This window comes from Ptiloglossa arizonensis, chromosome 10 (genome assembly GCF_051014685.1).
Source record: "Ptiloglossa arizonensis isolate GNS036 chromosome 10, iyPtiAriz1_principal, whole genome shotgun sequence".
Lineage (NCBI taxonomy): Eukaryota > Metazoa > Arthropoda > Insecta > Hymenoptera > Colletidae > Ptiloglossa > Ptiloglossa arizonensis.
The window spans coordinates 8,957,765-8,983,765 of NC_135057.1; the positions used below are offsets into that span (position 1 = coordinate 8,957,765).

Sequence of the window (26,001 nt, forward strand, 5' to 3'; positions counted from 1 at the left end):
ATATCGCTACTTTTTTTCTTGGTTTCCATTTATAAATCGTTAGCGTACAGTCGTTCGATTTGTACGTCATTGTTGAAAGAAGTTTCGAATTATCTTTCGTTGTTTTTGCAAGTGCGGGCAATTCCCTCCTGTTCGCACGCATTGTTCCCATTAACGTTGTCCTTTTCGCCAATAATTTTCCAGCCAAAGATGAAGTCGTAAAAAAATTCTCGGTTGTAATATTTCTTCCACAGTTGGTGAAAGCTTCGACTAATTTCATCGCGACAAATTCGCTGAGTGGTATTGACGTCAGTCTGGTTTCATCGCGTCCCAAGTATGAATTCAGAACTAAGGTTCCAGTTGGAAAACTGCTAAAAAATACGTAAACTTCGTACGGGGTCAAATGACCCCCCGTGGTACGTAAGGTAGATAAAGAATTTTTGTCGGTAAAAAATAAGCTACGAGAAAAACAGAAAGTGGGAAATTGAATAATCGGATGATATAAGAATTTACAGAAAGTCAAATGACCGACAGGAATAACAATAAATGTACGAATTTAAAGTAAATTTTCAAAAGGGGTCATTTGACCCCGCTTGGTACGTTTAGTGTTAACGCGGTGGTGGTATTTTTTATCAATTCTTCTCCCGCGCCACGCTTTGAAACATTCGAAACTTTAAGGAACAACGGTACGATCGGAACGGTGCAACGATTGGATAAATGACACAAAACTGGACACCCAATACGTGTAATTTGAATTTGATAATTCGATAATTAGATATTGAATTAATTTAACGTATCTTTCGAGGCAGGAAGTAATTTTTCGCGCTACGGATACTAACAGGAACGTAATATATATAATATTGATTAATGGAACATTAACGCGGAAACAACGACGTTACGGTTCAAAGTACGTAGCTGTTGGATATACAAGCTAATCAAATGATACGTAACGAGCCGATCGAATATTTATTATATTCTATGTGGGATTATGGAATTGTTCGGCACGAGAGAAAATGTAAACAGGACGTTTGCTTTTAGATAAATGTAATACAGTCGTGCAGCGGAGTATGGTTGTGAACAAGTGAATAGATTGTAACGATCACGTCGGCACACCAATGTAAAAAAAAAGAAAATCAGTATCGAGCTCATCCACCATTCCTTGACTTCTCAAGTACTGCACGGTTCAATGTACTCATTGTATTCTAACAATTACGATGTGTGGGAATGCATTGCATGGTTCAATGTCGTATTCCGACATTCCAAATATTTATCGAAGAGAAATTTTGTATCAACGGTCTCGAACAATGTGTATTTAACATTCGTTCGAACGCGATTACGAATTCAACGTTTCCTCGAATCTCGTTTCTCGATCAAATATCGAAAGTTCCCCGTATTAGTCCCATCTGTTTGCCCGATATCGAATTAACGTTCCGTCGCGATAAACCTCCCGACCCGGAAGCACCGGAATCCCGTAAGAAATATTTCTGGCGTTCCAATAATTCGTCTTACATTGCCCCACCTGTATCCTCTCTCCATTTCCCCGAAAAGTTCTTAAAGCAAGTTGGACGCGATAGCCGGAAGAACGACATATTGCCCCGAGGGACTTGTTTCTCTCCCTTCGTTCGTCTCAGTCCGGTGAAATCTTGGCCGATACCAGATCGATCGATTCGTCGCGAAGATAACTGTCCGTTCGTCGAATCGAAACGAAATCACGAAAACGTAGCGTTCCGTTATCAACGAGCAAAATTTCGAAATGGATTCATCAGAGTCGATGTATCACGCTTATGCAAAAGTTTTCATCGTTCTTTGATCTAATACTTACGTATCAATTTCGTTTGAATTGTGTAATTGTAAAGTTCAGATTATAATATCTAGTTTATTATAATATGCAGGGATCTCGCGCATCTACTAGTACAGTAATTGTATATATAAGAATATAAAGTTTGAACAAATGCATATACATTTGTCGTGTGGTCTTTCTGATTCTGGACTTGGAACTGGACGGAGACAGTTTTTAAAACTGACTAGTAGATATCTGGCTCTCTTAAGATCGTTGTTGCATTCATTCCAACAGTAATATTTTTCAATGAAAATATTTTCCGTGATTATCTACTATCTGATGAATTTAGATTAAAATACTAATATTCGTAAGAATTGTTACTGGTTTGTGGCTCCTTTCCAGTGTTCGAGCTGAAACGGTTTCGCTAGCCTGAAAAGCTACTCAATTTGCTACTTTAAAACATATCTTTACCGAATCGTATTTCACGATTGCGAAATAAATTGCACAAATGAAATGATTCAATAACCAACTGACGTATCCAAGTATGAACTGCCACCGTCTCTCTAACTCTAATAAACAGGTTTATCTCTATTGCTCTATTTATCGTAAAAATGGGTCGGTTGAGTAATACTAAGAGATAAATATTGAAACGTCAATTCTTAAAACGAGATTTCTCCCCACTCAAGTCTAAACAGGAAGCTGCGATTCGGGTACTTGGTCGAACGAAACCAGTTGTTTACACGAGCTTCGTTATTCCATCGCGTTGAATCCGTCCTCGAAGTCACGTCACTAATAACGAAACACCCGGTATCCCAACTCGCCTTGTTGTTTATGCTCGCATGAGAAATTGCGACTCGATTTCTCCAGCCCGCCACTGTCAATTAATACGCTCCTAAAAATTTCATTACGAATTCAATCGTACACAAATAGAGGGTTGTTTGACTAAGTAAAATCCACGGTTGTTCGACTAAGTTTCATTTACACGAATAATTAACGAGCGAAATTGCGACGTCGATATTTCAGCGTGGATAAATCAGCGATGATTCGCGTTGTATCGTAATAATTAGACGGATGCGCTATCCCTTGAGAAACTAGCTGACAATTTACCAAAAAACTTCGATAACGAAATAATCTCTTCGCAAACATTCTAACCGCTGGAACGGAATTCGATACACGTCGTGATTTTTCAGGTACAGTAATTGGGAAGCAGTAGCGTAATAAAATTAATAAAATTAATAAATATCAGGTGGAAATCATTTACGCGGGTAACGGTGAAATTTCACAGATTCTCTCGTTGTTGTAGGAAAATTCATAGATATTTTAAAGTAGAATGTCTTGGACAGTGAGAAGAAATTAGAAATTTCTTTTTGTTTTTTTTTTCAGTAAATATTATTTAAAACATTCTACGTCCAAGTCTCTAGAGGTGATTGTTCGAAGAGGCAGAACGAGTTTTATCGTACGAAACGGAATTCAAAGAGCAACCCCGAGCAGTAATTTTATCCTTTCTTGCACGCAAGCAGAACCAGGGAACAGCAGGGAGCAGGAAGCAGAAAACTCCACTTCGCTGCGTATCCACGTGGAATCTCCTTTCCACCTCTTTCGAATCATCCCATAATTGGGTTTATTAACTAAACCCTCGTCTTCGTATCCAATTTCAATTATCCTTTCAGCATTACGCGATTCTACCGGCCTCAAGTTTGATGCAATTTTAAAGCGCTCTTAAACCGCGCGCTGTGAATTCTGATTGAAAACCCGCTATTCAGCGAATCTCGATTCAGAGTGAAAATAATAACAGCCATTATAATGTGAAAGAAATTAAATCTTAGATACAAAGTTTGAAGAGTGCTCGAAGCGAACGACACTTTCGCGAACGGAGGACTCAGAGTCGATTTTCTCCGAAAAACAAAGTCCCCTACGAACAAATTTTATTTTACATTTCTAACTTATTTCTTCGCGTAGAATCTCTCCTTTCTCGACCGTAATATGATCATTTTACGTCGTATATATTAGATACAAGTACGTAGAATCTTATAAACGATATTATACAGCATTATAATTAATCACAAAATTAGAAAATTAATTTCACACAAATATAATAGTTCGTCGTTCAAGCAAATCTTCCTTCGTGTCCCCCATTCGCAGTCATCGAAACATTGCGATCGAAACAAAGTACAAGTAAACCGTTTTCGATCCTCTGTTTCGAGTGGTAAAATAACAATTTCACCGCGAAACGAGAACACAAATTCACCGAAAATCGTGAATTAACGGCTGACATAGTTCTTTGTACACGAGAAATTAACGAACCGATGAAAATTCGAGCCGCGCGAAGAATTCCGGGAGCGAATGAAGCGCGAGAATTTCCCGAAGGAACAGGTACGGAAAATCGACGTAAAAAGAAGAAGAAAAAAAAAGAAAAATACCGGCCCGTCCTTTGGAATTTCAAGCCGCGTGATTACCGGCGAATTAACGAGCGTCCCCGAGATTTATCGCGCAATTCAGATCAAATAAGTCAGCAAGCTCCGCGGTCCGTTGCCTGCTATCGTTCAATCGGACTTTTATATCATCAATGTGCTCGGTCAGCTTCCCTGACCAATGAGAAATACATATGCGCCGCTCGGAGCCGAGGGAAGCGCGAGATGTACGACGCAGTTGGCCAGTTTCTCCATTCGATAAATTATCGGGGAATAGGTTAGGGGATCCGTACGAATAAGCATTGTTGAACCGTTGAACAACCGTAAGGGAGAGACCCTTCGATCCGCGTTTAAACTTCGCGCGGTTTAGGTTCGCGTCGATCGTTCCGGACCGTGGCGAAAAATCAAAGAAGATTCTTTTTAGAGTACGAATCGTGGAGAAATTTATAATATTACAATTCTAAGTAATAGAATTTTTTCAATTTGTAACACTGTTGCACGATAATTTGTTATTTTCTAAGTCTGTTCTTGGGTGAGTGAGTTACCTTTTGGAGAGTGGAAGTTTTATTCTCTTATCCTTTCGATTGGGTTTCACTGGTTAATTTTCGTCCGAAGGAGGTTTGTATAGATTGTAAATATATATTGGAAAATATACTAAGGAAGATCATTTCGTAATTCTACGAGTACGAGTGTCAGAAATTTGCGAATAGGTAGGTATTATTCGTTCGAAATTATTAAGCATTTTCGTCCGAAGGAGGTTTGCAAAAATTGTAAATATATATTGGAAAATATACTGGGGAAGATCATTTCGTAATTCTACGAGTACGTTTGTCAGAAATTTGCGAATAGGTAGGTATTATTCACTCGAAATTATTCATTTTAAAATATCGTGTACACGTGTATTGTTATCAGGTTCGTGATGGTTGAGCGTGAACTAATTGGAACTTTCCTCGGATAAAAAAACACGAACGGAATTTAATTTTGATAAATCGACTCAACAGGCATCTCGTAGACTCGGTTTGTTTCGAAAACGGCGCTCGCCATCGTGGACCGCGGAATTCGGTATCGATTATCCGTGTCCTCGAACGAAATAAGTTAAGCTGTAATTGGTTCTCTGCATTCCGGGCAGGATTTATTTACCGGTACCTATGTAAAATGACAGCGACCGGTGTCGGTTAGCTAATTAATATTTCACCTATTTCGACCACCGCAATTTCAAGTTTCACGAAGAACATCTGGGGAATAGGGGACGACCGCGAGATTATGTTTTAAACAACGTTGGTTAACTGCGCTACCAATTACTCGGTGAAAATAAAGGCTATTTCGTCGATTTTCCGCGGTGTACTATTTCGATAATTAATCACGAGCAAACGACTAATATCAATGTAAATTGTACCATTTAACGTTTCAACTGGAAAGTTTTCACGTCTCGTCGCAACGGTTGGATAAATATTAACGATCAAATATAATACAATAATAACTTGACGTCGATCGTCGGTGGAAGCATAATTGAAACAGTTATAAATTTAAACGATCGTAGTTTGCGTCTTATTCGGTGAAAAGCTTCGTGAAAATTGTAATTCACGATTGTCTGTTTACCGTAACGTTGAACAATTTTATTTCACGTTTCTTTCACGTTCGCGTTGTTTCGTCGCCGACAGAAGTAACAGGTAACGGAAAATCGTGGAGCTCGTCGCAATTAATTTACTCTCGCGCTATCGGTCGACGAAGAAACATCGTTCAACCTGAAACATCAATTACAGGGCATCTCTCCGCTTTGATAACCGTCCAATAGAACAAATGGGTTCAGCACGGCGAAAACGTTTAGCGTCTTCGTTTACTCGACGTTGGTAGTTTCCTTCTATACGCGGAGCAGAATAAACCCGGGACAGAGTTAACAAAATAAAATGCAATTTGGAGGAAACCATTTACGCTTGAATACGAACGGTAACCGTGGTTAAGGGTGTCACTCCGAAAGAAGAAACACGTTTTTCGAAATTGAATCGCTTTGGTACAACAGTTTTCCCCTACCGGTGTTGACTCGAATCGTTGCACCGATCTCGGAATTTTTCTAATACCGGAAAGAATATTTACCATATAGTACACTCTCGAGACCATTTAAAGACACGATGAATCGATTTCCCTCGAATATCTACCGAAAACGCTCAAACACCGTAGACATATTTTCGCGAAATTCGCGTCGTTCGTTCCAGGATTCTATTCGCGTCTTTGTTCTCCTCGTGTAGTCTCTTTTGACCGTTAACTCGGTCCGAGAGATCACGAAAAACGGTTCGTGACTCCGGTCGATTGATTTCTGGTAGATTTTCCGAGCGCGCTCGCTCGCTCGCGCGGGAAAACCGGGGGCAGAGTGGAAAGGAGGTCAGATTTTCGCGGCGGTAAAGTTAAAAAGTTCTCCTCTTTTTCCACGAGCTCTGTCTCCCTTCCCTTTCTTTCTGGCGGCTTAGTCAGCCTTCTGGCGGTTTATTTCCGTGGAATCGGCTTTTGTAGCTTTCGACGATGTGGGGCACTACCGAAAATGGGACAGGAAATGCGGTTAAGGCTTCTTCCAGAGGCACTGCGGGCATTCCGTGTCTTCTCTGCGACGCCTACCCTTTCATCTTTCTTCGCATTGTAAGCTACACGGGCAAAGAGACGCTCTGATAGCTATGCAGACAGCAACGCGATTTCCGAATTAATCGACCGACGCACAAAGCAACCGGGACCTTTCATCCGTTTCTCTTTTAATCATCGGTTATATATACGGTGAAAAGAAAACGGTTCAAGGGCTTCTAGTGTTCATCCAGCGAATCGAAACTGTCCAATCGACGTTCATCCTGCGATTAATCCTTTCGGGGTGGAATTCATTTTTCTTGTTTACGAACGATTCGATGTTAAGTCTCTTTGGAACACAGTGGACGTAAATTGAAATCGGTCCATTGAAAGTGGGATTTCTAGTATCGACAAAGATCGTACAAAGTGGTGAAACAAAGAGTTGAAGGGCTTCTAGTGTTCATCGAGCGAATCGAAACTGTCCAATCGACGTTCATCCTGCGATTAATCCTTTCGGGGTGGAATTCATTTTTCTTGTTTACGAACGATTCGATGTTGAGTCTCTTTGCAACACAGTGGATGTAAATTGGAATCGGTTCATTGGAAGTGAGATTCTGAGTACTGACAAAGATCGTACAAAGTGGTGAAACAAAGAATTGAAGGACTTATAGTGTCCATCGAATTATTTAAAATATCTTTGATCGTTCGAGTCATTTAACGAGTCTTCCTCTATACAGAGACAGTTTCTCGTACTTCGAAAAACTAATATTCGAAGTTCACATGTATCGAGGCAAGAGTTCGATGAAATCGTTATAAATTTCCCTTTTCTTCCTTTTTAATTAAAATTCCAAATTGTCGTTTACGATCGGGATAGAGGACAACGCGACGAAGATGGAACGCGCGCAATAAATAGCGACGCTTCTCCGATTTTGTAATATTAGGGGGACCGGAAAGTAATGTCGTTTCCTTACATTAAATTCAAACACATAAATTTTTAACGAGTTTTTATTTTTAATCAATGATGTAATCACCCTCATTATCAACAACCTTTTGCCATCTAGTGTGCAAATTTTCAATGCCGGATCGATAAAAATCAATTGGTTTTTGAGCAAAATATACAGAGATGGCATTTTGAATATCATCCAAATTTGCAAATCTTTTGCCACTTAGAAAGTGTTGAAGCGATCGTAATAAATGGAAATCCGATGGTGCAACATCGGGCGAGTATGGTGGGTGAGGCAGTACCTCCCACCCCAATTCATTAATTTTTGCCAAGGTTCGTCTTGCGCAGTGCGGTCTTGCATTATCGTGTTGCAGAATAACGCCTTTTCTGTTGACAATCGCTGGCCACTTTTCAATTAAAGATTTATTTACACGATCTAATTGTTCACAGTAAAGGTCTGCATTCACAGTCTGTCCAGGTTTCAGCACTTCAAAATGAACAACGCCGCGAATACTCCACCAAACACACAAAAGGGCCTTTTTGGGGTGTAAACCTGGCTTAGCAGTACTTTGTGGCGATTCATTTGGAGAGAGCCACTGCCTTTTGCGTTTTGGATTATCATAAAGAACCCACTTTTCATCTCCAGTGATCAAGCGATCAAAAAACGCTTCTGTATTGTGCCGTTGAAGCAATAAGTTGCATGTGGTGGATCGGTTAGCCTTGTTCTCTTCGGACAGATTATGCGGGACCCAAACACCTGCTCTGCTTACTTTCCCAATCTGCTGCAAATGTTCTTGGATGGTCAACCAAGGTTGGTTAAGACTGTTTGACAATTCCTCGATTGTCTGACACGGATTTGCTTCCACTTCCGCACTTAACACGTCATTGTCTAACGTTGTTGGTCTTCCTGATCGATACGAGTCGGAAAGATCAAAATTACCGGATTTGAACTTGGAAAACCACCTTTGGCATTTACGAACGTCTAATGCATTTGGATAAACATCGCAAATGTTTTTGGTAGCAACTGTTGCGTTACTACCCTTGCGAAACTCAAAAAGCATGCAATGCCAGATATGTACCTCTTCTGGTATTTGGCTGGCCATTTCACCCAAAATTGTAAAGAAAAATTTTAAATTTAATTATTTACAACTAAACAAGTCACTATAACCTCAGAATGTCTTTGCTACGACTTTAATGTACACAATGAGCTGACAAATGACAATCAAATAGTGACATGCGCAGAAACGACATTACTTTCCGGTCCACCTAATATAAACCACACTACGGTGAACATTCGATGCCCTCTTTTTTCTTTTTTTTTCATTAAACGGTGCTGCGAAAAAGCAAATACACAAATATCCCACGGTCGATGGAACGCGTGTGAACTCCGATCGGAAATAGAAAAAACCCCTAACGGAACCGTTGAGAAGGTTTCCGGAATATCGTTCAAGCCAAGACACGACAGGTATATATTAAACGTACGTTAAAATTAGAATCTCATTCATAACCGGGCGCCAGGAGCGCGTGAAAATTATGTCCAGAACTCTCTCTCTCTCTAATGGCTCTCTTTCTCTCTCTCTCTCTCTCTGACCGTGGAACACGGTTCGCGCCATAAATCCCGGACACGGATAAGCATCCGTGCAATCTTCTTACCTGTAAACGAAATTATTAGAACGAACGTGGCGAGCAATTCCCGTGGCCGGTTTGGATCGAGAATTCGCCACGGGAGAACGAATAAACGGCAATCGTTTGTGAAAACTGCAATTTCTCTTGTTCAAGAGAAGGGTGGCTCCTTCGATACGAATCGACGACTCGAAGCGTAAAACGAGAGCCAAGAGTATTTTTCTTTGTTAACCGTGAAATACCCTCGCAGCTCGGAACTTGACTGACTGGCAAGGTTTCGATTAATCGCCGTTACGATGAAGCAGAGGAGGAAAAAACCAGAGAGAGAGAGAACCAAGGTTGAGACGAGGTCGAGAGGAGTATGGTCGGTGGGAACAGGTCGAAGAAGGAAGCCAACGGCACGGAAGAGAGAAACTGCGCTGCCTTTTGTAAATGTACGAGGTAACAACTCTCAAGAAGCGGACGGAAGTGGAATTGATAGCAGCGCAACCAAGGGGAAAAAACCTTCCGCGTCGAAGATACTTTTCCACGCACTTGTCGGTGGAAAGGAGAGAAAAAACGAATCGTCGAGTCGGCGCGAAAAAAAATAAAACGAAGGGAAAACCGTGGAACAATACGCGCGAACTTCACGGATCCAACCCCGTTGTGCGTCGAGCGAAGTGGAAAAATTGTTGGAACGTCGACTGACGTAACAGAGTCGACGATAAAGAGAACGTTGCAATTATTGAACAACGAAATGGGAACACCACGCGTGGAATCGCGCGAACGAGCGCGTTGAAACACATCGAAACACATCGAACATCGTCCACGGAATAACTAATACTGACCGATACTGCGAAAATCGCTAACGAAATCGTCGATGTACGAATCTGCAAGTTTTCAAATCAATTTCTAACGTGTAGTAAGACTACACTAACTAGTAATCATCGACGTAACGAGAAATTGTTCGAAATCATATTTTCACTGTATTTGAACGATACGATAAAATAGTATCGTTGGAAGAAAGGATGAATGTTGTAATTTTTTCCTTTTTGAATAATATTCATTCTCGAAGAGATTGAATCATGAATCTTGGAAACTGAACGTGAACTTAATCGTGTCTTCGCCAACCGAGTTGAGTAGGATCGCTCATAGCTGGATACGTGGAACGTGCGTCGTTCCCAATCGCATAAGTAGTATTAGGGGTATCCCTGACCTGGCATACGGAACAGGGGAGTTCCGAGCAAACAAAGTAGAATACGGGCCGTCGCTGGTTAGCCCGGCATTATAGAATATCGTTACCGAACAGGAAAGTAGATCTAGGTTCGTACCTGGTCAGACGCCTCGAATCGGCTTGCTTCTAAGTGAAATAAACTTTGCTCCAGACCAGTCACGCACAATAACATTTCCTCCAGGAAAGTCCACGATGCTCTTCGAATTTCGATCATTGTCTCGTGACATATTTTGATACGAGAAACAAAAGACTTCGTAAGATAAATAAAACTCAAAATACACTTCCTCGATATTTTTCAATTCCATCGAAAGAAATCGAAAAGATAATCTTCCAAATGACGAAACGCTCGAGACAAGAATGAAAAGTACAATAATAATTCGGTGTAATCAACGTAGTTTAAATTTCCTCGATGATCCAGGACTCTCGAAAATATTCTCGAAGATTCGTATCGGGAAGTTCGGGATACAATTCGCGGGCAAAAATGACTATAGCCGTGGTACAAAACGAAACAGGTCAGGTGGTTCAATGAACTTTTTTGATCATCCTCCAGCGCTAAATCTTCATCCACGAAGTAGGTTTCCCTTACGAGGATGTATAAGCGAAGATCCTTCTTGCGTGTACCCCGTGAAATCGATTTCTCGATTTCCGGATACCATAAGCCTGGATCGCTTCTCCCGTTGTTTGCACGTCGAACTTGATTCTAACGAATACCTACGTACATCCGTTTCGTGAACCGTCGAATCGCGCTAGGTTCGTCGATGTTCCACCTCCGAGCGGACGCTTTAAATAAAGAGGCGGCAAACGCGAGCAAACTTGTTCCCGCAGCGAAATTGCAAATTAACCCTTTTCTCCGCGGGGAGTTACTCTCCGCAGAGAAGTTCCGCTGCGGTCCCGGTACGTGCATATCGTTTCAGTTCGGTAGCGAAAGAAAAACGAAAATCCCGAAAGCCGTGCCGGCGATACAGGCGACCACCGATGTCGGTGTTAACTTAGGACAAATTGAAAGCTCGAGGGGCCACCTAGCCCCCAATTTGTCTTCCTGCTCGTTTCTGTACCCCTACGTTTACCCGAGAGGATGCCCAGGGCATCATTGGTCGCTCGTTCCGCAGCAAACCGGACTCGGACGCGATGCATCATGAAATTTTAGCGACGCGAACGACTCTGGATTTTCATCGTAAATCATTTTTCTCGTTTTTGAATACGGTGTGTATATTACACTTTCAGGGAGCTTTGAAACTCCGTATGTGTAATCTAGTATGTGTAATCTAATCAAAGTGGAATCTACATTCGGTCCAAGAAACAATGTGCAAGCTAAAATGTGCAAGGTGCATTTCGAACACGGTTAGATTAGAAACTTTCACGTGTCATTTATGTATCCCACGAATTTACACTAAGGCGTCTCACGGGCCCAATTCTCGAAGAAGACGAAATTATCCACTCGTTCGTTGTTTTTCGTTGGAGAATTTAATAACCGAATTTCCGCGAATCTGTGTCGCGATTTGATTCGCTCGCTCCAATTTCTCGAAAATTTCGTTCGCCGTGGTAAAACGCATTTCGGTGTGCGAGTGTGTCCCGCGGAATTGTAATATTTCCTTTCGACGCGAGCATTTATTCTGCGGAAAGGCGTGTAATTAGATTGCCCTTTGAAAAGGGTTGGGGAGGGAAAAAAAAGGAAAAACGGGTCGAGGGAGCGACCCGCGCAGACTTGACGGACGCGGAGAGCGTTCCGACTCGTCTGGCGGGATTTCGGGGCCGAAAGTTGTTCCCGGTATTTTAATGAATATCGAGAACAATGCGGAGATAACTGCGGTCTAGACTCGCGCCTTGAAACAATAGCATCGTCCCGCGAACGTTATCGTGCACTTTGAATGGGCGTTGATTCTTATCGCGTCGGAGTACATGTAACCAAGTGAATCCTCGCGCGGATAATGTCAGAACTTTCTCGGATATATCGTTCTTCCCAGCAGAGCGATCTCGAACTTCCCTCACCATCGCGGCTTTCCCGCGGATTTCGATGCAACGTGAAACAACGTTCGCGGTTTCTTGTATCACCGCTCGAGAATCAACCGTCGATGCATTTTTCTTCTATCGGGGAAATTGTGATCATTATGGAGCACGAGAAATATCGCGAACACGTCGAATTAGAAGTTTCGAATCGACGAAATAAATCGTAGGTAGTATCGGAAGTTAGGGTCGAATCGACGAAATAAATCGTGTAGAATTCAAAGTTAAAGTCAGATTGCTAATAAAACGTCTATTAAGACGTCTTTTGATCTTGTTTCCTTCATCGATTATATTTTTCATCTATAACACTCGAATTTGTATTTCCATTTCTGCGTATTTTTTTGCACTTTCGTTTATACACTTTTGTCCAGTTTTCTTCCCAATTGCTTCATACAAAGTTAAATGAAATTCCTCGATAATGTACGCGATCGTTCGTTGTGTACACTTTGAACAATTATTCGAACTGATTGCACTTTCAAACTGCATTAAATTGTCGAATCGTTGCATCGAGATTTAAACTTCGAATGGAAATTCCCCTCTCGCCAAATAATTCTTCTATCAATTCTTCGATTCGAGTACAATACAGTGGCCTATGTATAACGATCAGTCGAAATATCTGCGTCGTTATTAAAATAATTCACTCGTGCATGCCAATCGAACCAACTACCAACCGTAGGACTACCGTCCGGTATGCGTGACGCATTATACGCAGTATTCGGTCGGCCTGTTTAATTTTATTCGCGGATAGATGAAAACATAGATCGCATTAAACGAGATTACTACAAATGTAGCGCGTGGTCTGTGGCGAGCCATTTTCCAACCGAATGACGATCGCGCGGCTGTTGAATATTCAAACCGTTGAAAGTTCGCGAACTCTCGATAGGGAAAATGTTGCTGTTGCAACTTTTAGACTCGTTGGATGACTGGCGAATAAAAGTAAACGTCGGATCGAGTTAATACTTCCTCCCTCGCTAACTCTCGATAGAGAAAACGTTGTTGTTGCAACTTTTACACAAAGGTGGATGACTGGCGAATAAAAGTGGATCGAGTTAACACTTCGCGTTTCGAGATCGACGTAAGATTGCAACACGAAGGAAAAAAGACGTTATTATTCAAACGGTGCTCGTTGTACGATCGTCTTGCTTAATATTTGAGTCAAGGGCACAGAGACGAGGAAACCACGGTTAATTAAACCCAAAGAGACAATAAACTACGTCGGTCGAGTTGAACAGGCAATTACGAAAAAAAAATGTGAAAATTCGTCGATCGAATGCAAACAAGACGAAAGTGTAAATTCGAAAGGTGTTCTCGAGTGCGTTTATCGCGGTTCGTCTTTTAAATTTTGAATACCCGACACTTTCGTCCGTGAAATTGTAATTTACGAAACGATAATCTCGTTGGCAAATTGTATTATCGTTCCCTGCGTAAAAGGACAAACTCGACGCGTACCAGACGCAGAAACGGGAATTCCGTTGCACGAAGCAGACGTAACACGGCGCATTAAATAAACATGAAAATAAAAAGAATCACCCGCTCCGGAAAATACTTTCGGTGCGCACTCGTGAGGAACTTGATACTTCCGACGGTATCCAATGTTTCGTACCAAAGGGAGAATTAAAGGGTATATTTCGAAGTCGTGGGAAGCACGTGGTCAGGTTTCGAGGAACGAAACGAGTTCGAAAACGAGCATTTTTTTGTTTAAACTTGCCGAAGAAAACTTTGCATTTAACGCGTATCCGTGTGTCTTGAGGAACTGAGAAACAATAACGATTTAATCGACGTGTGACGTTGTAATAAAGCTACCCGATAGACTGAATATCGAAGGTATTACAACTTGATAAAAATTGTATATATACGATTATTTGTGTACACGTTTCAAGGTCTGAAACCTTAATAATTCGTTCGACTCGGATCGAGCAATCCCTTGATAATTGATCGAACTTTTTCAACCATGCTTCTTTCACCAGGAGACCACTACGATTAACAAAAACGAAATTAAATAGTTACCGAAAAAGAGATAGAGCACACAGGGAGAGTTTTTTAATTTAATCTGACTCACGAATATTGAAAAAACGTGGCCATGTATGAACGGGCATACCAAAAACGTGAGATACGAAGTTCATCGATTTTTGTTTAATAAATACTTGCACACCAAAGATCAATGAACTATATCTCTCCCATATTCGATATCGCTGTTCACACACATTTTCCCAATATTCGTAAGTTAGATTAAATTAAATAACTCTGTCTATACGTTCAACCTTTTTCTCGGTAATAACTATTTAACTTCGTTCAATAGTCTTGGATGTTTCGAACAAATACTCCAAACCCGTAATATTTAAATTAAACATAATCTACTACACGACAAATCTGATCCAAAAAAAGTCATTTTTGCCCAAAACCTTCTTTCCGTCCAATAAAATGCAAAATAGCCAAAGATTCGAGGTTCAATTTACCCTTAAGATAAATTCGAGCAAGAAACAAAACTGCTAAACACGTATCCTCCAAATTTCAGAATTTTTTAAAATTTCTAAAATTATGGATCGTTCCTTACAAGTTCCTCGTAACAACCGTTCGAAAATTTCCCCGCGTTTATTATACCTTTCGCGAGCGTGTATCGATTATTGTTTCCCAATTGACTGGAACGTAGGGAGGCGTGTTACCCGCAAAGTTGGTCATTTGCGGGCCAACTATGGTAAAGATGTCGCGCGTCGTAACACAAAGGGAGTGCCCGCGAACGAGACGCTCGACCCTCTGATCTCGAGATTGGAAATTAATCGATTAATTAGTAAGCTGTTACGCGTGCTCTGTGCGGCGTAGAAGTAATTCGTTTCATCGTCTGTCTAGCCGTCCGTACATCAATCCACGTTGGTTACCCTCTCGGTGGCAATTTCACGCACAGATTGCTTTTGAATCGAATAGCGTTTTCGAAAGTGGAACGTGGCGGTGTCGCGTCGGACGCCTGATCGTGTTCCTTTACTACTGCTCGTACCACCGCCAGTGGATACGGTCCGTTCTGGGTCGGACGATCGATTAATCGAAATATTTTCGCTCGACACGAGCGTGTCTCTTTTTATTTTTTCCACCTCGCGATGCAACCGCTAATGAGAGGAGGCGCCGCTCTGTAAAAACTGTTTAATTAGGGGTAATGCTTCCGGAGGCTAATTTAAAAATTGCGTTATTACGCGACCGACCGACCGACAATTAATCAGGGAATATTTAACGCGGAGAGAACGGGCACGGTAAAAATGCGATGCAATTTGCAAAATTACCGGTAATGATACGAAACGGGGACGGGAATTTTGTCGCGATCGGTTGCGATCGTTGTGCAATTAATACCGTCTAATTACCCGCTCGATTCTTCGATCGATGCGCTCGGCCGATGCGAAAAATGGACTTTTAAATTAAACTCGAAAATCTCGTGCCAAGCGCGGATTGTTAAACAAAAACACACACACACACACACGCGTGTGCGCGCGGGTACGCGCATTGATCCCTGCGCGAGGGAATTTCAACCTGGAAAATGACAGCGAAGCTTTTTAAAACGGCAGATCTTTCGCGAGAGGATTTTCCGGTGTGAAAAGCTGCTCGCGTACAATTATAAAAATTCTAAATTCCAATGATCCGAAGCTAACCCGAAAATCATCCAAGACGTACAACCAATCGCCTCGCAAACTCGCACGATCAGTGAATGAAACACTGTCGCGTAATTACACGAAAGAATTCATTCGCAATTTCCGTACCACGGTTCCAGTCAGGTGTGAATATTTTTTAACCTAGTGAACGATAACGTTATTTCAAAACTTATGCCTGTTGTTTCAAATAAATCGATACCACGGGTTACTTCCGAATAAACCGAAATATTATTTCGAACGGTCGCTTCTTATTTTCGTTTAATTAAAATTGTCCACGCGGAGTCAGCCGGCGGTCGTTCGAGCCACGAATCGACAAATAACGTTCCACGGTACGTATCGATGCGGACGATTCTCGGTCGTATGGCAACAATAAACGAAAACGATCGTCGTTAATCGGGTAACCGGAAGTACTGCAGCGGGTTTTGGTTTCCGTTCGGTGACAAGCGCGGGAAGTTTTCGATCGAAACTTCGATCCGACGGAACGGAACGGAACGGAACGTTGGGAACGCGACTCGGTTCGTCCCGGTTCTCGTCCACGTCGCGGATACGCGGCTAGATGGAGGATTCCGTTGCCGCGACGGTCGTTCTTGTCGAAACTTTTTCCGCCCCGGCACCAGAAATGAATCACCGTGGCCGTTGCAGCCATTGCCCACGGCTCATTTAACTTGCTAAGAGGTGCTTTTCACGAACGCATCCCGTTCCCCGATCTCGTACCGGACGCAAAATTCGACCGGGCGTATCCGTTTCACTTCCGGGGAGGGGATCGCGGTGACGCTCCTTCGCTTTTCCCGATACCGGTTTCTCCGCGCGACCTCTTTTCCACGACGACGGTCGTTAACAGGCCGGTAATTAGCGAGCGAGAGAGAGAGAGAGAGAGCGAGAGAGAGAGAGAGCGACGCTGAAAATTGCGACTCTCGCGAGAACGAATACGCGTCGCACGACCGGGGGCCGCGTTCCAATTTTTTTTTCTTTTTTTTTTCATATTCACCTCCCACCTAGCTGTCTCGCGCCCGAAAACCAGCTTGGATGACGAGGCCTCGCGTCACTACCGCGGACAGCAACGTCCCATCTCGCGAGAAACTTTTTCTTTTTTTTTTTTGAATACGCGATCTCGACTGTGAAAGTTTTCTCGTTGATTGTATCGTCGAGGATTCGCGATGGAAAATAATAACGATACAGAGAAGTATCACAGTTCCTTGTCGTTGAGGATTTTTTCTTAATATCGAATTTCGAGTATGGAGATTTTTTTTCATAGGCTTTGTAATTATTACAAATATATTATATTACATAATGGTAATTATATTAGCGAGGAATTCTTTTTTTTTTCTAAATATGCGATCTCGACTGTGAAACTTTTCTCATTGATTGTATCGTCGAGGATTACGGAAATGTAAATAATAACAATACAGAGAAGTATGACAGTCCCTTCTCGTCGAGAATTTTTTCTCAATATCGAATTTCGAGTATGGAGATTTCTTTACATAGGCTTTGTAATTATTACAAACATATTATATTGCATAATGGTAATTATATTAGCGAGGAATTCTTTTTTGATACCGAATTTCTCGATTGATACTTTTGATACTGTATTCTCGAGGATTCGCAATGTTTGTAATAATAGTAATGATGATACAGCAAGTGACTCTTGTGGAGAATTTTTGTTTAAATAAAGAACTGATTTCCGAACTGTTCCATCGAGTTACAACCGGTAACTGTAACGATGATTTTTCGGTTAAGGGGAATGCGGTACCGCGAGTAAGTAGAATACGACGGTCGAGTGAAATGTCTGACCCGGTACGATCCGAAACTACTGGCAGAAAACTTCTCTACCGCGCACGGTAGATTCGTATTATTCCCTCGACGGTTTGCTCGGCGTAGCGTTAAAAAAGTCACGCGCAGTGAGTTAATCCAAAGTAAACACGCAAATCTACAAATATTTTTTTACCTGCGGTTAGAGTTTGCGATAATTAGCTTACGTCGGTAGCTTCTAACAACCGCGCCGCCGGAGGGTTGAAGTTTCGTCTCGTGCTTCTGGGTAGGTACTTTTTTTACTCGGTTTAAAACAACTTTCGCAACTCACATTCGCGACAGCAGCTATCATTTCCGTATAAAGATGATATTACGAGCTAGGGTTAGGTTGTAAAACACCACTTCCCTGAACCTTGCCCGTTCGCTGTGCCTTCCTCTACAATATGTCGTGTTCTCGTGGACTTGAATTTGAATTTGTTTCATCACGGTGAACGAGGTCGTTGAATAATAATAAATACGCATTAAGAAGGCCCGGGTGAAATCTGGAGTTCTCGTTACCTTGTAATGCATCGATTAATGGTAAGAATAATAAAGAAAACTTTCAAATCTCCGAAAGATTTAGATTATTTCCCGTGTCAGAAATTTCACATCGCGAAAATAAACGAAGTAATTCGTTCCTCTAACTTAATTTAAACACTCGTTCCAAAGAAATGGAATTTTGAGTAATTTTTTCAAATTTCCAATATTGTTTCGTGCAATATAAATAAAAATATGTATTGCGGTAGAGTTCAGTGAAACGTGCACAATGTTTAAAGAAACGACCGACAATCGTTTTCCATTTACGATACACGGAATCAACAGTTTCCACGTCTGTTCGTAGTTTCGTTCCCTCTTAGTTCATTTAGTCACGGTCGTGAGAATTTTGAATTATAATAAGGACGCGAAAGATCCGGAATTTCTTCACGTGCTTAACAAGGATTTGCATAATGCAAACCGACGTGTGTGTCGCGTGCAGCGACGTTCCGCGAGACGTGTAAAAAGTTCAAGAGAACGACCCACGATTACTTCGCGTTGCTTTTATGCCCTCGTGTATGTCGGCAAAGGAATGGCAAATAATTTCGCTCAGATTTTAAGATTAATGATCAACTCGAAACGATACAAGATATCGCTGCAGAAGAAACGTAAAACGTTTCGTCTATGTTAAAGACCGACAAAATTGAAAAGACTCGAAATTAATATCGAACTGTTCAAACTTAATATCGAACTGTTCAAAATTGATATCGAACTGTTCAAAATTAATATCGAACTGTTCGAAATTAATATCGAACTGTTCAAACTTAATATCGAACTGTTCAAAATTAATATCGAACTGTTCGAAATTAATATCGAACTGTTCAAACTTAATATCGAACTGTTCGAAATTAATATCGAATTATTCAAAATTAATATCGAACTGTTCGAAATTAATATCGAACTGTTCAAAATTAATATCGAACTGTTCGAAATTAATATCGAACTGTTCGAAATTAATATCGAATTGTTCGAAATTAATATCGAACGTGTATGCAACGTTTTCTAAACGTATCGACGATCACAGCGATACTTTATACGTTACAAAAAAAGAAAGAGTTCCGTGGAAAAGGTATTTGAACCCGTAGTATAGAATTTATTTGAACTTCGGAATGTTATTGACATCAGACTTTACACAGAGCTTGCACCTGGACTTCCGATAGGGAAGTGCATGAGTAATTCATGGATTCAAAAGACGAAGTTTCCTTTCGACGCGTTATCCATTTGTTTCCTGAAAGATAGCAACAGATAGTGGTGTGTAACGGAAAATATTCCTACCGAAAGAAATCCTCTAGATTATTCACCGTTAATAAAGAATATCGATGATACATTGCACGAAATTGTTCATCCACTCCCGTAATAATAATTTCACGAACTTACTCGTTCGCTGTCAAATGTTCAAACATCGTTAACCAGTCTGTGACTAGTTACAAGTATCTTAATTAACGTTTCGAACCCTACTTTCTATTTCGCAACAATTCTCTTATCCATAAACATTTCCACAAACCTTTCTCAATTTACTTTCATTCGTAACTTTTCACTCGTAACAACTGTACACAAAACTACACATCACTACCTACTTTCCAAAAGTTTCAACTACAAATCGTCATATTCTTCGGATTAAAAACGAAGAACCATCGACGAAATATGCTTGGAGAAAAATCACCGCTCAATTCCTCGAGAACAACCGATACTGATTACCGATCGACTTGAAAATAATCCGAGCGTGGAGTACAGAGACGAAAAAAAAAAAAAAGAAAAGAAAAAAGAATCCAGCGTACCCACCGTGTGGTGCATCGAGGAATGCAGTCGGGGTTTTTCCGGTATCGGCCGAACGGTGGGGTTCGCCGGTGAAACGGCACAGGTGGGACAGGTTTGATGGAAGGGAAACACGGAAAGGAGACAGACAGTCCCGAGCTTTCACCCTCGCCGCAGAAACAAGAGGCGCGCAGCCAAGGTATTCCAGTAATTTCAGTCGTAGGAATATTCATGAGCAGCCACGGCCGAGTGTACTGTTCCGCTTCTATTCACCGTTGCAGATGGGCCAACCAGGGTCAGAAAGCTTGCTTTACGAAGCAGGAAATCCATGCAGATGAGAACCGGCTAAAAGGAAGCGGAGGGCGCAGCGAGAGAGCAAGAGAGAGAGAGAGAGAGGGAGAGAGAGAGGAGCCAGTACACCGTGGCAAGCGAAAGAGAGACGTGAAATCGTCGCGGCTAACCGGCCGGCATCCACGCTTCAATTAGCTAAAGTGCAGAGGGAACAAAGCTGCTGATACGACATCGAGTAGTTCGTCACAGTTGACAAGTCGTTGAACGATCGCCTCGATAAGGCGCCGGATGCTCGCACAATGCATCGAAACGGAACTGCTTCGAAAAACTTACAAGGATGTTTTCGTTTTCTTCGACCTTCGAGAAGGGATTCGTTATGATTCGTACAGTGTTCGTTACGTAAACACACGATTTATCTTTATCGTCGTTTCTCACGTGATTGTGTAGATTGTAACTGTCGTTGTATGAGGCGCGATTGTCGCTGGGTTCGAACATTGAAAATTATGACGCATTCAACGTCATTGTGGAACGACTCTTTAACAACGTGTTTCAACGATTGAAATATTCGATGAAATCGTCGGTAACGAGTACTCGAAGAAAATTTCCGGTTTTTTTTAGAGTACATTATGTGTTTCGAAGAGGTGTGCGATCCATTCTGTGTGTTTTATTTAAAATTGATCATTTCTTTTTTGGAGCTACTCGAAGAAAATTTCTGGTTTTTTTAAAGTATATTGTGTGTTTCAAAGGGGGAAAAATACGTGTGATCAATTCTGTATGTTTTATTTAAAATTGATCGTTTCCTTTTTTGGAGCTACTCGAAGAAAATTTCCGGTTTTTTAAAAGTATATTGTGTGTATCGAAGGGGGAAAAATACGTGTGATCAATTCTGTATGTTTTATTTAAAATTGATCATTTCCTTTTTTGGAGCTACTCGAAGGAGTTTAATAAATTATGTAGAAAGAAGAACCAGTAGTTGTAACACGATCAGATTTGGATTCTTGATGAATGGAGATTTGGTAGATAATATCGTTAATTGAGGAAACAGAAGACAGATTTAAAATTTTGACCAAATAAAGTGACATAATTACAGAACAAGCATCTCGTACGAACTAGGATATCTATTATCGTCGCAACGAGTTCTATTAATTAATTAGTAGTCTCCGACAGAGCGTAATAGATACGCGAGAAAGCAGGAAGCTTAGGAAACCGTGACATAAATAGCACAATATCGTAATTGTGTAGAAACTAAATTCGACTTACTGTTTGGATATTAGCGGTGGTTCACAGTTGGTCGGTTAATTAATTGGATGTTTCTTTCGGGGATGCGCACGTGCACCTAGTGAAATTATTTTAAGTACCGACGCGTCGAAACGATCGTTAAAATTGCCAACGAATATTCGTGATTGAATTTCGCGATAATGGAACACACGAACGGTACGGCCGTTGGTCGTGTCACGAGTCGATATAGCGCTTTGAATTTTTTATTTGTCTCGAATAAAATAGGTCGTCCCTAAAGAAGTTGAGCGTGTAGAGAACGGTGTAAATGTAATTGGGGCGGAACTTCAAAGACAATGCTCGTTAAAACCGACAACAGAAGTTCGACCCTTCGACGGGGTGGGAAAAACCCCGATTCGATTTGCAACGTTGAACTTTTATTATTGAAATTCTGAAAAAAAACCGCGTGCACAAAGACGCGCGTATACGAGACGCGGTAACAAACACTCCCTTAACGGGCGAATAAATTATTAAAGGAGAACGCAACGGCCGGGCTTGAATATCGAACGAATTATACTCTTTTATACCAGAGTGCGAATGAATCTAATTATCGACTGCATTGTCCTGTCCCGGACGATCGATCGCGAGCAATTTAGCTGCTCGAGTAAATCAAGATTCCGTCGCTATTCAATTCGACATCGGAAACAAATTTTATTACCGATTACCAGTCGGTAATGAAACGTAACGCTTCGTTAATTCTCCCCGTTCGAACCGTCTTCTTGTCTTCTACGAAAAAAAATTCTCCACGGAGAAGAAACTCTGGAGAAAAATCAGAAATTATTCATTTCGATCACCCGGTACGATTGCACGCGGAGCAAAGTATAAGGGACTATGTAAAACTGCGTTTGTTTCGAAGATTTGGACGAAAGGTGCAGGTGATTCTTTTCCCAAGGTATGAGAATACGTGTATGCGTATATTCGAGGTTTTAAGAACGAATGCAGCGCGATTGGAGTCGATTCGAATCTCAGTCGAAGTCTCAGGACAGATATGAAAGTAATAGAACGAAATAGCATCGTACTGTGGTTCTAGTGTAAAAGTCGACGTGGAAGAGGACAGAATAGAAAACGAAGAGATTCAATTGTATCCACGAAGAGAACACATCCGTTCAATTAGTCGAGTTTCTTCTTAGAAATACAAGTATCGCGCAACGTACCCACCGAACTTAATAATTCACTCGCACGTGTTTAACCAGAGGTACGAGAACGCGTCTCGCTACGATACCGTTTCAAAGCCTGGGCGTCGCAACAATAACGTTGAAACTCGAATCAAACGCGGGGAATCGTTATCCTTTACCGTGATCCTGTCGATTCGCGATTTCCGAATGTATTTCCTTTCCGTTTCGCGCGTTACGACACGTCTATCGCCGCCAGTGGCAAGGATATATTTTGACGAGACCGAGTTGAAGCGGTTCCGGAAATCACGATCGCCTTGAGGCTTTGAAATCGAGGATCCGTGACTGCAAATTGCACCGGCGCGGCACAGGTCGATTTCGAAATCGCTGTAGGCTCCGGCCACATTGTCACCCCCCCTGTGAGTCTAGTTTTCGATCATCGGGCGCCGCTGGTGTTTGCCGAGGGATCGCGAAACCCTCCGAAACGAGTAAATCAAAAGGTTCGTGTTTACCGGGAATCGTGCGCGCGAACACTCCCCACCCAACGACGATAGTTACCGCGCTATTGTGCGCGTAAACACGAAAAACGTACCATAAATATTTATTTCGAACGGAAAAAAATGTAGAGAGCAAGTAGAAAAATAAAAAGTAAGTAAAAACGAGAGAAAGAGAGAGGAACGAGAATGATAGAGCGAGAGACGGTGAAATCGTGTACATAAATAAATTTCTACCGCGCTCGTCCGTTATCGGGGATCAATATTCCACGAAACCGATGAAATATTATACGATTGTATAAACGCGTAAGAACTCGTCCGTTCTGTTTAGTCGCGAGTTGAACACCCGGGGAGTTTTCTGGAAGATCGAGCGATCTCGAAATTCTGTTCGAATACCACAGAGGCTGCTGATCCGTATCGTGAATAAATTACGATCGATTGTTGGTCTTCTCGCTATTTACGCGTCGAAATCTTTTGAAATGAAAAATGTATCGTATTGAATTAAAATTTCGACGAAGTTTCTCTATTATTTCTCACCGTCTTGTTTTCTATTTCAGCAGAGCAAAAATAACGAGTGCAATGCAAATTTTACGCAACCCTTATCTTTGTTACGTTCATGTTCGATCGATCGAATTATATTACAGACACTTTGTTATTTTCCACATTTCCTCATAATTAATTCGTACACAAGAGTTTCGCTATTACAGTACCTGTAATTTCCCTACTCGAGGAATTCTCCGTACACTAATCGCTATATTCCACTTGGTTTCCTTTTCGTTCGATCGTCTCGATTAATTATCGTTCGAAGTGGTAACTGGAGGATCTGTCGTGCGTCGTCGTTGACGTGTAATTCAACGGATATTGCCTAAGATTACGTCGTTTAGATACACACGGAGATATTCTCGCAGCTAACGAGACACAAAGCTATTTAGAAACTCGAGAGCGCGAGGGATGAGTTACAGCCGAACTGTTGGATCCGACAAAGAAAGATTTACGAACCGGTGAAAAGTAACTGTGCAAAAGTTAAGCGGGTTGTTTTTGAATTTTTGTTCCAGGTCGACCCATGGTTCATCCGCCTAGTCAGACGGTGACAGCGAAGGAGGGTGAACCTTTAACCATCGTCGTCGAGTTTTGCGCCGAGCCAAGATACACCAAGGTACTCTGGATGTCCGAGGAGAACGTCTATGTGCCCGGTGCACCGGCCAGAGATGGAGTTCAAGCACTCGCTATAGAGGTACCATTTTTTTTTTTCTATCCTATTATGAAAAATGTATGTTCACCCTTTTCTCACGATTCTTCGTCCGTTTCGAACAACGACCCGTACTTCTACGCGCCTTCGTCTTGTTCCGATAGTATTGGAATACCACTGTACAGACCTTGACATCACCGAGATTCGAATCACGTGACTTGGTACAGAATGACGAAAACAGAGCGGTGAAGAGGTTACGAGAGCCTTTCGTAGAGAATTTAAATATAGTAGACACGTGTGTACTTTATGAAAAAAAATTGTTACATATAACTAAATATCACGAGTATTTCAATTAATTTTCATCTCGTTATATTTCTTCGATACGTTTGTACAACATCGAGAAACGATTGTGTTGTACGTTCATTGCCAAGGAGTTCCTACCAATTGGAAATGCACGCAAATCGACCGATTTGACCCGCATTCTTTCCACAAGACTTCTCGTTAATCGTGCACAGTACCCAACGTACCCACGAGGACAAATTATAATTCATACGAACAATATTATTCTCACGAATTAAGACCGACAACGAGCACACTCTATAAATCGAGATCCAACAGTGTTGTTCGTTTGGTCGTGATCGCGGCGTTAAAATTCGCGGAGGATTATTAATTTTTCGCGCAGATGTTCCAACGGAATAGTTGGTAGCCAGGATATCGACAGTGTGGCATTCAAAACAGAATCTGGGTCAAAATAACTACGCTCACCGCAACACGTGCACCGAGTCCGGGTTTCTCCGTTCCCCGCCTAAACCTCGCCGAGGAGCTGCAATTCCACGAATTAATTACCCGCTACTGCAGTCCCGGATAACAAGGGATATAGAGAACGAGCCGGATAAATCACGTACTAACTACTATCAGTCGTGCTTCTCGACGAATGCCTCGGAAATTTCGCTCAGAGGCGCCGCGAACTTTTCGATGAAATTTCCGAGGACCAACGCCCCCGGAGAACAAAAGTACTTGCGGAACGCGATGTCTCGATGTATTTGCACGGCCAACAATGAGAACGTTCGAGGACGAGAGCGAGCACAACACCGTGACACGCGAAGCGTTTCCACCCGAAGATTGTTTGTCCGCAAAGTGCACCGTGGAAAAGAACATTACGACGTTTTACGACGCTTCGCCTTCTTCGGTTGTTCGAGGCACGTTGTCGCGGATGGTTGCAACCCACGTCCGTGATTTATGCTACCGTGCGTGTTTATTGCGACTTTCTCGACGAATCAAGGCGTGAAACATTCGGTCCAGTTGGAAACGGAATTGCGCGAAACGTCCAGACGGTGAACCGAAAATTTCCGACGAATTCTAATTACAATTTTAACGTACGAATCCGTGAACGAATGTATTTCGAAAAGACTTGGATCAAATGTT

General features: G+C 41.8%; 1 protein-coding gene and 1 long non-coding RNA gene across 2 annotated transcripts in view; one reads left to right on the forward strand and one right to left on the reverse strand.

Annotated features, from left to right (window-relative positions):
* Tei (irregular chiasm C-roughest protein teiresias) overlaps positions 1–26,001 on the forward strand; it is a 516,885-nt gene that overhangs the window by 483,171 nt on the left and 7,713 nt on the right. The window contains exon 9 of the mRNA XM_076321760.1: positions 24,443–24,621. Coding sequence (XP_076177875.1) covers positions 24,443–24,621 — 179 coding nt within the window. The remainder of the gene's footprint in view (positions 1–24,442; positions 24,622–26,001) is intronic.
* LOC143152091 (uncharacterized) overlaps positions 1–26,001 on the reverse strand; it is a 246,441-nt gene that overhangs the window by 58,431 nt on the left and 162,009 nt on the right. The window lies entirely within an intron of this gene.